Here is a 17,785-nt window from a genome sequence, read left to right on the forward strand (position 1 = left end):
GAAATATATACAGGCTAAGTGCACACATTTGGGGAGGCTTGGGGGAGGTTAGATAGGGTTAAAAATAGCCACCCAATCTAACACAGTTCGCCCAGGCACAGACCTTCCACTTACACCAATCTCAGCAATTGCAAATCAAATCTAAACCTGTAACAGTACAGAAGTTCTGTACACACAGACCTCTCTAAAAATGGCAGAACCCAGACTAAGATAGACCTGGATGAATGTACGCTCAAATTTAATCAATCTAGGTAAGACTGGTGAATGGAACTTCTGTACACTTACCTGCACGGCCCCTGGGTGGGAAAGCCCAGCTGCTGGCCCATCCCGGGGCTGTGCTTTTCCTGCCTGTCCCCTGGCACCAAGCTATATTTAGCACCCCACCCCCCATGCCACTTGCAGCCACACCTGTAGACCAGCCAGCACCCTCCCTCCCCTTACCCTTCATCTCAAGCCACTTCAGGTGCCAGTTTTATTAGCACTCACCAATGCTGGGAACTGCGGAAGTAAGCATCAGTGTGGGGAAGAGGCAAGAGAGATGTAGGGGTAGGTTTACAAGGGAGTCTCAGGGGGCTAAAAATAGCCCCTGGTTCTGCTAAGCTTCCCCTGAAGACCTTGCAAGCCCGCCTGATCCCACCATCTCTCCCAGACCCCGGTAACTCCTTGCAGTTGCTGCCTACCCCCAATCCCGTCTGCAGACACCACATGCCTCCCCTGCACCCCCAAGCCTTCCAGCAGATGTCACCTGCCCTCCTGATCTCTCCCATGGATCCTGCCTGCCCCTCCATCCCCTCCACAGATGCCACCTGCACCCTCAAACACTCCTGTGGATCCCACCTGCCTCCCAATCCCCCTGCAGATCCCACTCCCCCATCTCCCTGTAGACTCCTGACCCCCCACAAGCCTACTCCCCCCCATCCACCCAACACCCGCGATCCAAACTTACCTTACATTGGGTGGCCATTTTTAACATGATCGAACCTGCTGCTAACCTCCCCAATGTCAGCACTTAGCTGTACTGTCTTTCCTATTCTAACTTCTCCCCAGTTCCTTTTTTTCATCCAACAAATCTTTACTTTCCTATCTCTCTCTCCCAGGACTTAATTACCTATTCACACTCCCAAGTCATGCACATTCATCTCTATCAACCATATCCACAGTACCCTCACATCAAATCTCAAGTCAAGAACCCTTTTTACCTGTTACTGGACTTCAGGAAGTAGAAACAGAAGCAGCAAGGAGGGTTAGTGGTTGCTTAGAGAGACTGTGGGTTAACCTGAATTAACCTTGCAGGGGTCTAAAATCATCAGTCATTTATTTAGGTTTCTTTTTTCTTCTACCCATAGACAGCAAGATAGCTTACTGTAGTATTTTGAAAACTTCACAGGCACCAGGTGGTACTGGACAGTTCAGCACAGCAACTGTACTAAAGGCCCATATAGATGGCTTAGTAGTTCCCTGTCCAAATAATACATGTTTGCAGTGCAACATCTATATCATTAAAGATATTTATACTATGCACTTCAGAATCCAATCTAAGTTATGCAACAGTAGTGTACAGTACCTTGATCTGCCACATCTTCAATATCTACTTTGAGTTCATTTGCCATGAAGCCAATAACTGAAAAGATGACAAAGCCAGCAAATATACTTGTGGCACTGTTGGTACATGTTACTATCAGCGTGTCCCTGAGGAGAAAAAGCATATGCCAGCTTGATATAATAAGTAAGAGAGAGATCCAAATGCAGTACATTCTCATACACAAGCTATAAGAATAAGGATTATTTTCTATGCAAACACTTGCATATCCCTTCTCCGGTGAATTTAGTGCGATTAAAATGTGAGAAAGACTCAGAGATGGAAGTTTTCAGATAAGAAACAAGAGGCAGGCAGGAATACAAGTTTCCTTTCATTGACCCACCAGTAATCTAGCAGGAACTTCAAAAGTACATTCAGTCTGCATGCCTTTTCAGTTCTTTGAAAAAGGGTTATTAAGTTGAAGAAACCATCAAGAATTGAAGTAAAAATCAGGGATTTTCTCCTGTTTAATGCATTTCATGAAGGCTGCCAAACAGGCATTGGACTTTCAACTGCTGTCCGTCTTTGCTGGATTTAAATCAGACAACTCAAGTCAAAGCTTTCAAATCCAGGTACATTCCCCCAAGTACACTCCCTTCCATGCAATCCTTCTAAAGTACTTTTTGATACTGTGTTTATTATTTTTCAGTGCTGCAAGGAGCACTCTCAAGAGGCTTGAGTGCTTGAGCAATATGCCTTATTCTGTAAGCAGATGTGACTTTACAAGAAAAAAGAATATGTAATGATCTCTCTTCATAGATCTTACCTTGTGGCTACACTGTCTATCCTGCCATCAAAACAAGCGTGTCTGAGGGATTCTGACTTAAACTGCTATGATTTAAGAATAAGCAAACTATTTGTCAAAAATTCAAACTTGGGGGAAAAATAGTTTTCTCCAAGTTGGTACTGAACTGCTTACCATCTTGCTTACTCAGTAGGCCCAAAATGAAAAGCAATCTAGAAAGCTGTCAAGAACCATGCTGAGCTGACAACACCTTGAGTCCCTCCTGGAACATTCCTTAAGCAAGAGTATTAAATAGATTATCATTCGTCAAGTCTGCTGAAAGTAGATAATGTTCTGCTTGGAAGGAGATCACTGTATGCTAATCATATTCCAAAGGAAGGCTTTTGGCTGTGGATAATCCTCAGAATTAGAAAGGAGTGGGAAATAGCATTGGCGCTGTTTCAGAAACAGGGAGGCTATAAAGGAGTTTATAAAATATAGAGTCTGTTACAAAGTAGGTTTAAAAAAACCTTGTGCAATTATAGATAGGTTTGTAAAGTTTACAAAAAAAAAAGGTCAATGGAGACAACTCTAAAAGAAAAAAATTAAATTTGCATTTGCAATGCTAGAATGAACTGGCCAGAAAGTAAAACAGAATACATCTACACTTCACTGGCTACTTCGAGAGACTGCCACTGTGAAAGCATGCACTACCTACTTCTTCTTGCTCCACAGGCAACAAATGCCCCACCCTCTCCTGTACAGAGAAAGAAAAAAAAATGCTGTTTTTGGGTGCATGCCCAGAGGATTCCCTATGATTGTGACAGAATCAAAAAAAATAGCTCTATAAGGGATACCAGGAAGCCATCAAGTCCAGTCCCCTGCTCAATGAACATCCCTGTCTAAATCATCCTAGTAAAATGTTTGTCTGACCTGCCCATAAAAATTCCAGTGGTGGTGAGTCTCAACTCATCTACATAACCTGTTCCATTTAATCGATCTAATGGTTAAGCAGTTCTTTTTAAAATCGAACCTAAATAATTTTGCAACTTAAACTCATTACTTCTGGTCCTGTCCCCTGTGGGTGCAGGGAACAGTTGATCACCTTCCTCTGGGCAACAATCCTTTTTGTATTTGAGCATGATCAGAACCACGAACAGCACTGGGCTTGCCCTGGAAGTGTAACAAAAAGCAGCTATTTGACATTTTGGGGGGAATTCTAAATGCATGGAAAGTGAGGGGGGTGAGGCACATCTGCATGCTACCACAGCAATACAAGTGAGTTACATGGCTGTTAACTTACTAGGGTTTTGCACAGTTGGATAGCCACTGGAGCATACAGGCACAAATACAACCTAACAGTGAACAGCAATATCATTCTGCATCAATACACAGTTATATCTAGTTAATTCACTACTCCAGGGGGGTTGGTAACAATGACTTCTTATCCATGAGTGACTAAGGCTCCTGCTACATGTTATATATATTACTCAATTAGCTGGTAAATCGCATAATGAATTTAAACCAACTACATGTGCGAAGTAATTATCACACCATAAAAATGACTATGCAGCTATAAAGAGAGCCAAGCAGCTACAAAGTTAGTGCTTCAAAACATGTAACACCCCTATAGCTGGTTTAATTTGAACATGTCTCAGGGCACAAAGAATCAGCAGTTTGCCATTTTCAGATTTTCTTGAGATGTATTTTGCCTGCCATATCAAGACATAATAAAGAATAATTTTTGACATTTATAATGAAGAAAAAAAATCTTACAAAACTTTTAAGTGTAGACTGCATACCCTCTGGCTCATATGTAAGAATGTTATAATTACACAGAAAAATGCTTAATGTTCAATTTCTTCTTATAAAAATGTACAGTGCTCACTATGTAAGAATTACATGACTACGATATAGTAAAATAAATAAATAAATGTGCTTTGCACCCCTACGTACACTCAGAATAGAAGATTATACTGCAAAATAGAATGGTTAACCATCTATATCTTGTTAAGCCAAGAAAAGTGAAGAACGCCCACTGATTTGAAAGCATCAGATGGCTTGAATGGTGTAATGCAAGGTATAGGTCAGTCTCTTTGAAATTGACTGTTGAGCAGGGTCAAACCCCATTGTGATTTAATATGTGTATATATCTGGATATGACTAATAATGTTTTAATGAATAACTAATCAGCTAAAGTGTCTTAAATATACAAAAACAACAAAAATAGACTCTGTTGGTGATTCAGTATACAAACTTATAGTATCATAGCAGTTAGTTATCTTAATGATGCATTCACCAGATTTCACTGCAATTGTTAGGTCGGCCTATATCCTAAACTTATAACAATAAGAAATACAAAGCTTCTCAATTTTACTTCCTTAAATTCTTTACCAATAATGTAGGCAAGGATTTTTTTTTATATATCACAATATGTTTTAATCTTAATAGTTTACATTTAATTTGAAACTTCAAGTAAACATTTTCCATACTCCATAACTCACCACTCAGATATTTTACTGAGCTGCCAGAAGTGAAAGACTAGAGTTTTCTCATCTGCTTTTCTCCTGAAATTCTGTTTTAAATAGAAGTGCTTCCCCAAATAGGCACCTTTTCTCTCCTAACGAAATCAGTGGAAGTTATGCTCTTGTGGAAGCATGACTGGCTCTCAAAATAACACTGTTAATTAAGAAAGAGGGCCAGAGCACTGTACTAGTTTGTGAATTACCAATTCTGATCGATACTATATAAATGTTAATAAATACTTTTCTTTAAAAAGAAAGAAACAAATAATTTATTCAGTAGATTTCCTGAAAGGGAATAGTATATAACATGTTTTTCTGGCAAAAATCTTCTGATGTCAAGGAAACATGCCCTAGCTTAGTGGCTCAACAAGTTTTGCTGTGTTGTTTTTTTTAAAGAAAGGCACCCCCTACAATAGAAATTATACACACATCTCACAACCTTCACTTAATTTTAATCATGGTTTACTCTTCAGCAGAGATGAAAAACATGATGTGGAATAGTGCCTATGTTCCTAGGCAGTTTCCCAGATGAGTGGCTGCTCAAGATGAAAATATATTGTGAAAAGAGACAAAGATAAGCCTAGTGCACATCATGGAAGAAGTGGATTTTGAAATTAAACCTCCCTCCCCCTCAATAATAAAATAGTAGACCTTTCCAACCAGATTTCAATGCACGCAATGTGTATTTTGGAACTAGCTACATGCTGGCATGTCTTTAATAATATTAAGTGACTTTATCCTTACATACCTGTAACAATTATTATGGAATTTGTTATAGGAAGAGAGAGTAATTAGACCTCCCCATGCGGCAGATAAGGAGAAGAAAATCTGAGTGGCAGCATCTTTCCACACCTAGGAAAGCACAGAAGATAAAACAGTTTCTGCCTCGGTAAAGGGTTGTGGAAAGTCATAAAAATCAGTAACAGTACTTAACATTACCGTTGAGAGCTTAACATGCAAAATATTTTAAACAATACTGGTGCAACTAATGTCAGTAGGAAAACAATTATGGACAAAATCTGCCTTCAGTTAGATGATATCCATTTGATTTAATTGAACTTTAGCTCAGATAAGAACAAGCCACTTAGCTGAGAACAAAATATAAACTTTGACAGGGAGAGAAGGCATACATATTCGGTGAATAATGTTCTGTATGAGATGGAATGGATTTGCCATGTTCAAAGAAAATAGTGTAATTCAATACCACTAGGTCATCTTTCAGGTACCCAGTCTAAGTGGAATATTCTCCTCTTGATGTAAGTAATTAGCTGTACTTTATGTTAAAATATACAGTACAAACCAAATTTAGTACAGTAAAAGCCGTGTTAACTGGCATGAGTGGGGTAAGGGAGATGCCAAGTATCTAAAAATTCCAGTTATCTGAGGCAGGGGTTTTCAACCTTTTCAAAAAACCCTGCAGTGCAGGGGGGGCAAAGGAGGAAGGTGGTGGTGGTCGCCACATGCAAGCTTCCCCGCCTCCCCCTCCCTGCATCTGGCTGGAAATTCCAGTTAATAGAGTATTTCAGATAGTAGAAGCCGGTTAACACAGCTTTTAAATGTACAAGTTTCAGTGGAAATTGTGACCACTTGCAAGCCAATTTAGTAAAATAAAAATATATACCCCTTGCCCTACCCCCCACACATCCTGGGTCCAAGAATTCTAAAAAAGTTAAAATCCCAGATACTGTCTGTACTACAGAATATTAGTGATTTTCTACACAACTTGAGCAAGCCTCAAAAGCATTTAGGGCAAGAGTTTTTTTAGAAGTGCTTTCCAGAATAGTTCTTCATCTTTCCTAGAGCTAGTCAAAGTTTGCCAATATTGAGTCACTTTATGAAAAATGTTTCAAAGAATACGTGGTGGGGGGAGGTGTTCCAACCAACTATAAAGATGATTATACTTCTTAATATTGAGAAATGTTTTTGATTTTTTAATTTTTTTAACAAAAAATATGAAAAAACACTTTAAAAAAAACCTAGTTGTCCCATTTAGGCTAATAAGTGGGGCCAGGTTTCCAAAATTGTTCAACTCTCAGCATGTTTCATTCTACTTCAGAAAGATTTTCATAAGCTACTTCAGGAATCTCTCTGCTGATTTAGCTCATTGGGAAATGAGTCTTCTGAAAGCTCTAATCACTAAAACTAATTAAAAGATGTTTTCCCAGGTTTGGTTTCATGGCAATTGGCTTGGAAGAGGTACAAAAAATAAAATCACAATTATTACATCACCAAAAGGCTGATAGCATATTTCCCTTTGGAACTTGCAATACTCACCTGAGGTCTGATATCTCAACAGAGTCATTCCCAGAGAATACCAAAAGGTTACGGTAGTTTCTATAAAAACAAATCTCCCCATCTCTTCTCCATTCACACACACATTCCTCCCCTTCCCCTGTTTATCCTTGAAGTCCAACCCTTCAATAGCTAAGGGAAAAAATCAGAGGTGTGTCTGAAGCCAAAACTCAGATTCAAACAACACCCATCTTTTGAGAGGATCGCATAAGTAAACTGCGTGTTGTGTCATCTCATTAAATGACATGGCAAAGATGACAGGGAGATTTCTATTTCTTAATCAGGTCTATCAGGTAGAAGCAATGCTGGGTTTTACAGGGTTAGACACATACTTACATGTTTGGAGATCCTCAGCTTGCTAACAAAATAAAACTTCTCACCCTCTTTACTTCCTACTGTTGGGTCCCAATATTCTGCTCATACTTACAATGTAAAATGTTTGCACATTGTTTGAAAGTATTATTGCTCACAACAACACAGGATTTAAAAAACAAAACCAAAAGCCAAACACAGAGAAGCTACTAATTAACAAATAATTGTTAGTATGCAACCACAAGGGAACTATTTTCCGGCTCTGATCTAGATGCAACTAACGTCGCACCTAATTTCTATTGGGAAAGATTATTAAAATGTTGGAAAAATCAGCTGATTCCCTGACTTGTTAACACTTCTTAACAGATTTCACTAATCCTAGTCTTCAAATTTATATGGCTAACTATCTCTCCCTAAGACTTGAATTTAATATCTGAAGTTCACCCTACACTATTATGCTTCTATTGTTGAGCACCCTCTCCAGGCCCTATCTGTTGTCAGCATCAAATTACTAAATAGTGATGAGCAGGACATTAATAATAACAATGATGATGATGATAAGCAATAAGCTATTAGTTATTAAACATAATTTGTAACTGTATGGGGAAAATAAGGCATTTTGAAAGAGGAGAAATGACTTCTTTGCTAGGACATGCTGTTGATTTTTCCAGTACTAGGATTCAGGTGCCAAATCCATCAACCTTAACCTTCATAAGACAGTTAGTAGACCTGTTCACCCATAAAATATAGCTGTAATGTCAGGAATGCAGGTGTTCTATATCAGCACAGTTTTATACAGAAATAATTGAGCAGAGAATGTTATATGACTTTATCTGAACGCGATTGAAGCAGGATATCCCTTTTCATAATAATCTTAATTTTTAGTGAATAAAATGCATTTGCTTTCAGGAAATGTGGAATCATTTATAGAAATAAAACTATACTTCATGTAAGTAGGTTGTACTATTTATGAAAGCATAATGCATTCTGCATACAATAAAATAACAAAGGACAATTCAGAAACTAACTTTTCTAACCCTGTCCTACCTCTCTGTTTTCTGAGTATTTATCATACATCTACTCTGAAACATTCTGTTTTTGGGGATTCGGGTAAAATATTCATAATATAATGCAACAAAATATAAAATAATGTACATATATATGACTTTGCATGTACTTTATACACACACATCGATACAAGCACAGCTGATAAATATCCACTATATCAAGTTATATGGTAGCATAATTAAAAATACAACAGATTAGTGAGATGTGAATAAGGCTCCGCAGATAATATGACACGATAAAAATCCCAGTATTGCACACCTCATATATGTTTGTAATATACAGTAAGAAAAAATCTGTATGAATTATTCACCCAATCTGAGTGTTATAACTGGAATAATAAGCCCACCATTGCATCCACTAGTTTCTCCCATTTAGGCGTGATGAAGTACCAAATTCCAGCCCCGGCTCCTGGCAACGTTACTCCTCTGACAAGTAGGATGATAAGCACTACGTAAGGAAATGTAGCAGTAAAATACACCACCTAGAAACAACACAAAAGATTATTGGTTTGGATTATTATCTGAAGCCATATAAAAAGACCAAGTATACTCTTCCCTGAAAAAATAAATTATTCAGCATCAGAAACACTGGCCACAGGCTACAAAGACAATAGGATTATTTCCCAAGAAATCTGACAAGGCTGTCATTTTTACAGCTCTCCTTGCTAGTGGCAATAGCAATGATATTAAAGGCTGAGTCACAGGATACTGAGGTACTAGACAGTTAAGGGATAGAGTCAGGAGAAAATGGGAATAAAAGTTGGATTTTTCACCCAATTTCAAATATCCAGTCAGGTCCCCAGCAGAGGGAAACTGACCTAGCTCTGTGGGAGTCAAATGAGCAACTTATACTAGGTGAGTATTTGCTCCATTCTCTAACTTCTTCTACATTATTTTCCAGTAAATGACTAGCCCTGAAAGATTTTTGTGATGGTGTTTGTTTACATTTCTTAATAAATATGTATCACTATTTAAATAATTATGGGGCCCTTAATAAAAATGCATCGCTATTTAAATAAGTATTGGTCCAATGCGATGTTCATTTGAAAATGTATGGGGGGAAATAAATGAATTCATGTAGAGAACGAAATTCTTTCATGCAGAGAAAAGAAATAAATTCATTCATGTATGAGGAAAAGAAAGTTCATTTGAAATTAGCAGTGACAGAAGTGACACTGACTTTAGTGACATTGGGATCAGACACCATGCATCTAATCACTTGGATTAGTTATAAAATATTCCAGAGATTCAGAGTATCATGTGAATTTGTTCCCACTGGTCATATAAAAAACTAAATCAAGATCTCAAGTCTGATTTGAAGTGCTTCCCACCTTGGAACTCAGACCTTATACTTCTACCCACTGAACTGAAGTGATTTGTGAACCTATTTTCCTAGATTTCCCCTTATTTGAAACCTCTCTGGGATTAGCATTTGCCCCTACCCTCAACTCTTGCTGTATAGGTAGTCTTCTCTTCCCCATTATCTCACCAGCTTTTGTTTAGGAAACCTTTTCTGAAAAATTGCAGAGGAATGAAGCATTGAGGGACCACAATAATATTTTTGTCCCAGTGGAAGTGATAATGTAAAATTGTGACTGTTCCAAAGTACAATAGGTTGATTACGAGGTATATAAATAATTGACATCAAAGACACCTTATATGACTAAAACATTTAATTGACTAGAACTCTCTAGGTGCGCATGATAATTGGATTGCTTATCAAACTCCTAGATACAAACTCCTGGAAGGCTGCTTCAGGCTTAATACCAGGAAAAACTCTTTCACAGTCAGGGTGTCCAGACTGTGCAATAAACTCCCTCCAGCAGTGGTGCAATCACCTACCCTGGAAATCTTTAGAAGGAGACTGGACAGTCACCTCACTGGGGTCACTTGACCCCAGTTGTCTTTTCCTGCCTAGTGCAGGAGGACTGGACCTGATGATCTACAAGGTCCCTGCCAGCCCCGAACAACCTATGAATCTATGAATCAGTTTAATCCCTTCCTTTCAGCGAACTGCCCACAAACAGGTCACAACTTCCTTGTTTATATTAGTTCCTCAAAACAATACCTTTAATCAAAAATGTTGCCCTGTATCATTTGGGATATGTCTGCACCATGGTGGCAGAGTACCCAGCAATGCCACCACAGAAATAAACCCCAGTCCTTGCTCCCACTCTGCATGTGTAAACCCTGAAATGAGGTGGTAAGGACATCCTGAGGGGTGTCCCAACACTTAAAGGAAAATCTGAAGCTCAGGCTCTCTCAAGAGCAGCAGTCTGGACCATTATCACCTGACTTTCAGGGTTGAAGCATATAAAGTGGGAGGGAGCAGACCAGGATTATTTCTGTGGCATCATCACTGAACTGTTATACTGTGTACATGCTATTGATTGCAGAGATTTAAAATGTGTGGTAAAATAGTTAGTTCTATCACGTATCAATGGTATGTCAACATTAGCTCAACACCAATTCTGAAACCATTGCTGTAAAATAGAAGCTCTGTCTCTAGCCTGCTTGACAGTGTTATTCAGGGCTGGGGGCAGGGGAATGTCCAGGCTCCTCACCACCAGTTTAGGGTGTGCAGAGTGCAAATGCATGGGTAGGATATATATATATATATTTGGCAGCAGTCTCAAGACCAGTGGGACCAGTGCAAACCTACCCACTGAGAGGTAGACACCTGTCCACCTAAGTCACTTTTGAAAACAGGGCCTAAAACACTTGAGACATTTTTTTAAATCTTACCCTATATACATAATAGATTTGCTCTGAAGACAGAGTGTACAGAAAGATCTTTTGAAAACACAGGAGTATAATCTTAAAATCTGAATAGACTTTAATGATACCAGAGGCATATTTCATGAAACCATAGTCACTGAACACACAATCATCAATGCAGTTGCAGATGGCATGCACGTTAATGCTGGATGAATGAATCATAATTAATATTGCTATAACACGTGCATGGCTAATGAATAAACAGTGGTGAGCTGCTTGTTAAAAACAAATTGTTTACAATAGGTTCCTTGATAGTCATTTCTTTAAAAAATATTTTAAAAACAAGCAGATTGTGAGATGGCAGGAGAGAGAAAAGACATTGTTGAATTATCCCCCAAATCTGTACGTGTGTGATCTGAAAGTGCAATGAGGAATATTTTCAATTGATACTAATTATTTATCAAAAAGGAGCAATCAGCTGCAAAGCTTACAATCAGAGCCTATTGATTATTGTAATTAGAAGAAAATATGATGCTGCATTTTTTACCTAGAATTTTCTATTTCCTTACTTAATTCTCATTTTTGTTTAGGAAAAGTGAATAGTGGCTGCTGTCATCTGAGATGACTGCTGTTCCCAGTTTAATTAGCTGTTTCCCAATAAAACCAATCAATTGTACTGGTACTAATGGGAACCAATGATGTCAGAAACACAGGATGTCTAAGAAGCAAGAAAATGAGTTTTCTATCTCCCATGTCTTGTCTATGTATTCCTGTTTAACTGATTCAGTTAATCTAGTATAAAAAAAGTGTAAAAGCTCTTTGTCTAGTTTATTTTAATTTAATCAGGAATCCATTTAAGATAAACTGAAATAGGATCTTATAACCCCAACTAGGGAGTGTCCATGCACTTAACCAATCTAAGTTAAATCGTTACTACTTTCCATATAAAGGAGCCACAATAAACTGAGCATTCACTCCTTTTAGATTAGTTTACAGTCTTGGTCCAGTTCCTAGGGGACAGATTATGCAGGTGACAGAACCATATAGCTAACATTAACAGAACTGGCACCCTTTCTAGCCAAGTTAATAGGGAACTCAAGAACCTATGTGACTTGGAAACTGAACAACCTTTTTTTCCACCAAGGAGGTGAACCTACAGAGTAGGCTTGAGGCACATAGCAATGCCCCAAAGCTTCCTTATTCTTTCCCAGATAAACCTCCTCTGTGATGAAAGGATTTCAGTCCCCAGTGCTGTGGGGCCAGCATTTTTCACTAGCATTAGGTTCACTTAAAGAAATGGTATTGCTTACCATCTGCAAACCCCAAATTATTCTCTCGAGCCTCTTGCACTTTGCCCATGCATTTTGAGAGCAAATTTCCTCACTTTGTTAAGACATTTAAAGAATCAGATTTTCCCTGGGCCACTTGTTTTCTGCTTATTTTCTATTCTATCCTGTTATTAGCAGCTAAAATATAATCAGGAAGTGATTACTATATGCTGCTACCCAAATCCATTTCAAAAGGGATGCCCTGAGGTGTTAGGTCCTGAAAGCAATCCTCAAAAGTACACAACAATGTCTGTAATTCCCATTGTACTTCCTAGGTGGAATGGAGTTCTGGGCTGAGATTTAAACTTTCTTCCTTCAGTATTGTTAGAGATACAGTTTAATTTTAATATCTGAAGATGTTTTTACTGTAATTACTAGTATGGTTTTAACAATGTGTACTGTGCAGAAAGATGTAAAGATGTCATTTTTGCTTGTTTGAAGCACAGCTGATAAACACATTAAAATAGATCATTTAAAGTCTGTGAAAGCCTCTGTAGATTTCTAAGAAGCTGTGAACTTCTGACTAAAATAATTTACTGATTCCATTAGTTTCTGGTTAATTAGAAATTTAGGAGAAAATCCTAGTAAAACAATTTAATTGGCAGTTACTTAAATCAGCCATCTGCTGCCTAGTCCTGCACCAAGTATTCCTACTGAAGTTAACAGGAGTCTTTAATATACAAGGAATATATTTGGATCCAATGCGTTCCACTCTACAATGTTCCCGCAATGTGGAAGAAGAATGTCCCACCTGTTATACCAATGGCTATAAGTATCACTTCTATCCTGCAGCTTGTCCTTGTTCCCACTTACAGTTCTTAATAGGCTCAGTTTCCTATCAGTTCCCATATAGCTTATGCTGACAGTGCCTTTGAGAGATTCATCACCTTTAGCACTACCAATTTAAAAACAGCCTAGTGCACTGTTGCTGATCTATGTTTATAAAGAAAGATTCTTACTTTTCCTGATGTCTTGATTCCTTTAGCAAGGGATAGGTACACAATTACCCAAGCCAGAAAGAGAGACAGCACCAAGGGCCACCTGATTTCACCAGGATATTCAATCCCTGCAGAAATCTTCAACACAAAATACCTACGAGCCAAAAAGTTAGTGATACTGATAGTAGGCAGTAGTCCATCCTAGCATTTATACTAGCTTGACATTGCTTATAGAACTGAAAGGTTCCCCCCACCCATCTACTTCAAGGGCTCCAGTAAATTTTACTTCATTATTATTATTTGCATTGAAGTGGGATTGAGGAGTGCTAGTCATGGACCAGGGCTCTATTGCACTAGGCATCCTACAAACAGAAAAATTAAAATATTTTTCTCTCTTAAAACTTGGTTCTGTCATTCTCCACATCTAAATGTCCATAGTATTGTCTGTGTGTACTTATAGTTTTATTATTACTCCCCTGATCAATTATTTATTGCATACATGACCCACTTCATGGGATCACCAAACTCTAGCAGGAAAGGAACTGGACATTTTCCAGGGATCTTACTTGAAATATTCTTCACTTCCACTGACAAATGTTTTATTTCCTTGGCTGGTGAAGTTAACCATTGTCAAGTTTGGATAGGCACTCATACAAAAAGTAGAGTTCTTGATTTGTATTTTAGGGTGGTCACCAATGATGCAGGAATCTATCAGGAAAACATACAAATAAAGGGAGAAAAGAACAGGGTTAAATTATTTTCTAGTGCAAATGTGTAGTTTAGGCAAATTTTGCTTTAGGCAGGCCTATTTAATAATATATATCTTCCTTCTCTATAACACCTTCTGTTCGAGGATCTCATTGCATTTTATAAACAGCATTTTACAAAAGGAAAAGACGCACAATGTATTTACTATAAAATCTCTGGTAGAAGTGGAGCAGACATACAATGCGAATACATGCCACACAGTGTTATGCCAGTACAAAAGGAATTAGGGCTCAAGGTAGAGATGATATCTTTTATTAAACCGACTAGATTTTTGCAAAAGAAAAATCTTTAATTGCAAGCTTTCAGGCACAAGCACCCTTTATCAGGCATAGGAGAAAAGATTGTAAAAGTTCTTCTAAGCAGAAATGAAGGTTCATATTTTATAGGAGAATTAAAGATGTGTTAAAATCTCCTGTTTGGAAAGTTCATTTTAGGCTCAGAGAAAAGTTGGAACAGTGTACCTTGAAGTTGTTTGGTGGCAGGCAGGATGCAGTCGTATTTCCTTCCTTCTCCTTGCAAAAATCAAGTTGGTCTAATAAAAAATATCACCTCTACCATGAGTTCTGATTCCTTTTGCCTCTAGGGCAATACAGCCTGGATACCAGTAGAAGTCACTCCACCTCTGGGCCAAACTTACCCCCTCAAAGTTAAGAAAAACCAATACCAGGGTAAGTTGTACCCATATATAAGTCATATATCTGTTCCACTAATAGATTGCATCCCAAGATGACACTCTGCTCACTGCAGACTGGTTCCCCTACTATCTCCTGGCTAGACACTCTAATAGGTCTATTATGGGCAGTCAGCTTAGGAGACCTGACCGTGTGTCTTTTCTTTCGCATTTACAAGAGCAAAATCCACTGTAAATTATTCCCTTATAATTAAACTGTGCTTCTGAAGGGGCAATTTAGCTGGTGGTGTTATCATTTTTTTTCACAGACACATAATATAAGATATAAAAAGATTTGGGTATTTGATTCAACAGCTATTACGACTGAGCAAAGGATGCAGATTCAGTTCCCAAGTGACTCATTCAGGCATATAGATAAGCAAGGGCAAAGAACGCATGACTCTCCTCTTCAACTCTTCTGTTCTGTCTACTAAAATAGATGACAATCCACCTGCACATAAAGAAATTACACAATCTCACTTCCAACAAGAGGCTAACTATGAAGGACAACTGGGTTCAAAGTACACCGCCATAAATGTTAAAGAAAGTAATAGGGATGTATTTTAGCCACAGAATTATCAAACTAAAATCCTAGAGATCAATTTTGCAGGAATTTGGATCCAGATCTAGATGTCACTCAGTAGATATTCCCATAACATGCAGTTAAATTCAAGATCTGAAAACCACCAACTGGAGAAATCTTAGTCATTCTGGATCCAAATTATGTGACCTGAAGTAATTATAGCCTGACTCAAAACCTTCTATAATTGCATTTATGACTGGCTTTGCCAAACATTGCAAAGGTCACCAATATGTTAAAAAAACAAGTTAATCCACAGTTCTTTAATTTGAGTAAGAAAAGCAGATTTTCTAAATGGATTTGCTGTGAGATATCTGACATACTGTGTATGTGTCCCTATACAGTGTGTATGCAAGAGAGACTGGAAGTGTCATTCACATTTGCTTTAATGAGCAGTAGCTTATTTTTCTGCATATTAAAGCATCACATAGAAAACTGCAATTATGTTAATGGACAGTAAGATAGGCTACTATACATTGTGTCATGTAAAAACCATGCAAATCCATTACTCCACATTAAGGAAGCCTAATGTGTATTTCTTTAGTACCTCACAATGGAGGTACTAAATTTAATGTGCATTAGAAAAAGCACCTTAATGCACACGTAGACACACCCATTGGGTGTGTCTACATGTGCATTTAATGTGCATTAAATTTACTATACAGTAATTTACTGTTCAGTAAGTGGGTTTAGGCCATTATCTACGCATGCAGACATTAAAGTGCAGTAATGCTGTGTGTGGACTGACATGGGACTAAAATTAGTCCCAAGTCAGTCCATACACAACACAGTGTTACTGAGCAGTAAGACATCATGCATCACTGTGCAGTAAGTAATTAGATGTGAGTTTGATACCTGCATGATGCAAGTATCAACTTTATGCCCAAGTCGATGTAAGTCACCATATTTACGTATGTGCAGTATGGGCATGCACATATAGCCTGTACTGCACAGTAATTTTTGCTTACTGTGCAGTAAACGTGCACATATAGATATGCCTATTATGTATCTGTGTAATCCACTGAGGCTCAACAACTTCCTAACTCAGAACTTCCATAATTATAAATTAGTGCTTTCAGTTACCCTGGATGGAATTATTGCATTGGGTCACCTGTGAGTTGTCCAATGCTACAGGATATTTGTGGTAAAATAAAAAAATAAAATAAAAAAAGCATAAAACGAAGAAGGTTTCCAGCCACAGCAGGAAGCCCGTACTACCCCGTGGCATTGACAAATATAGCTGCCACTGGAGGGCTCAGGTTGTTGTTCAAAAGCAAACTCAGACTGCCCAGAAATGTGTATTGTCACAATGCAAAGCAACCAGCAGAGGGAGTCATATAGGCTGTCATTGCCTCTCTCCCCTGATGCTTTCCTATCTCATTTCTACCTGCTTGTGGATGTGGAGGCCTTTATACCTGGAACTCCCATGAGAAAATATATGGTAATTTGTCAGATTATACCCCAAATTTGTTTCCTCTGCCTATAATCATAGGGCAGGGGGTTGGACAGGACTTCAAGTGTCATCTACTCCGATCCTCTGTGCAGAAGGCAGGATTTGCTATTCCAAAATCATTCCAGACAGATGCTTATCCAGACTCTTCTGGAAAAACTATGAAGGAGATTCTATAACTTTTATAGGCAGCTTGTTCCATTGTCTTACTATTCCTATGGTTAGAAAGTTCTTCCTGAGATTCAATTGAAATATGCATTGCTGTAATTTAAGCCTAATTACTTGTGTCCTGTCCTCTGTGGCAAAAGAAAAGAGTTTCTTGATCTCCTTTAAGGCAGCCTTTCAAATAATGGAAACCTGCTACCATATTCCGTTTTCATCCAACTAAACAATACCTATTCCTTCCAGTCTTGTGCAGCTTGCATTCAAAACCCTTTATCGTCTTCGAAGTGTGCCTCTAGATCCTCTCCAGTTACTCTCTCTCAAACTACAGTGGAAAAACTGGACAAGGTAGTCCAGTACTATACATAGTCATGCAACACTATGCAGTGATAATAAATAATATCCTTCACATTTAAGGAAAACCTATCAATACAACGTCCGCCTCAGTGTGTGTGTGTGTGTGTGTGTGTGAGTGCATGTGTATACCCTCTCTCCCTGTCAACATTCATTCATAGTCTCAGAAAATGAATCATACATGAACACTAGAATTGTTTCTCCCCTTTCCTGATACAAATACACTTTACTGAGCAATATGACCACATTACAAACAAGTAGTAACTTTCCAGTCTATGCTACAACAGAAATCCTTAGGTTACATATCTATTTGCAAAT

General features: G+C 38.2%; 1 protein-coding gene across 1 annotated transcript in view; it reads right to left on the reverse strand.

The window, feature by feature from the left end:
• SLC6A5 (solute carrier family 6 member 5) overlaps positions 1 to 17,785 on the reverse strand; it is a 54,876-nt gene that overhangs the window by 27,274 nt on the left and 9,817 nt on the right. Inside the window, exons 6-10 of the mRNA XM_090034629.1 lie at positions 14,050 to 14,191; positions 13,505 to 13,637; positions 8,847 to 8,981; positions 5,577 to 5,680; positions 1,565 to 1,689 (exon numbers count right to left, since the gene is read on the reverse strand). Coding sequence (XP_089890755.1) covers positions 1,565 to 1,689; positions 5,577 to 5,680; positions 8,847 to 8,981; positions 13,505 to 13,637; positions 14,050 to 14,191 — 639 coding nt within the window. The remainder of the gene's footprint in view (positions 1 to 1,564; positions 1,690 to 5,576; positions 5,681 to 8,846; positions 8,982 to 13,504; positions 13,638 to 14,049; positions 14,192 to 17,785) is intronic.

This window comes from Crocodylus siamensis, chromosome 2 (genome assembly GCF_052110815.1).
Source record: "Crocodylus siamensis isolate JL-2025a chromosome 2, ASM5211081v1, whole genome shotgun sequence".
NCBI classification, from domain to species: domain Eukaryota; kingdom Metazoa; phylum Chordata; order Crocodylia; family Crocodylidae; genus Crocodylus; species Crocodylus siamensis.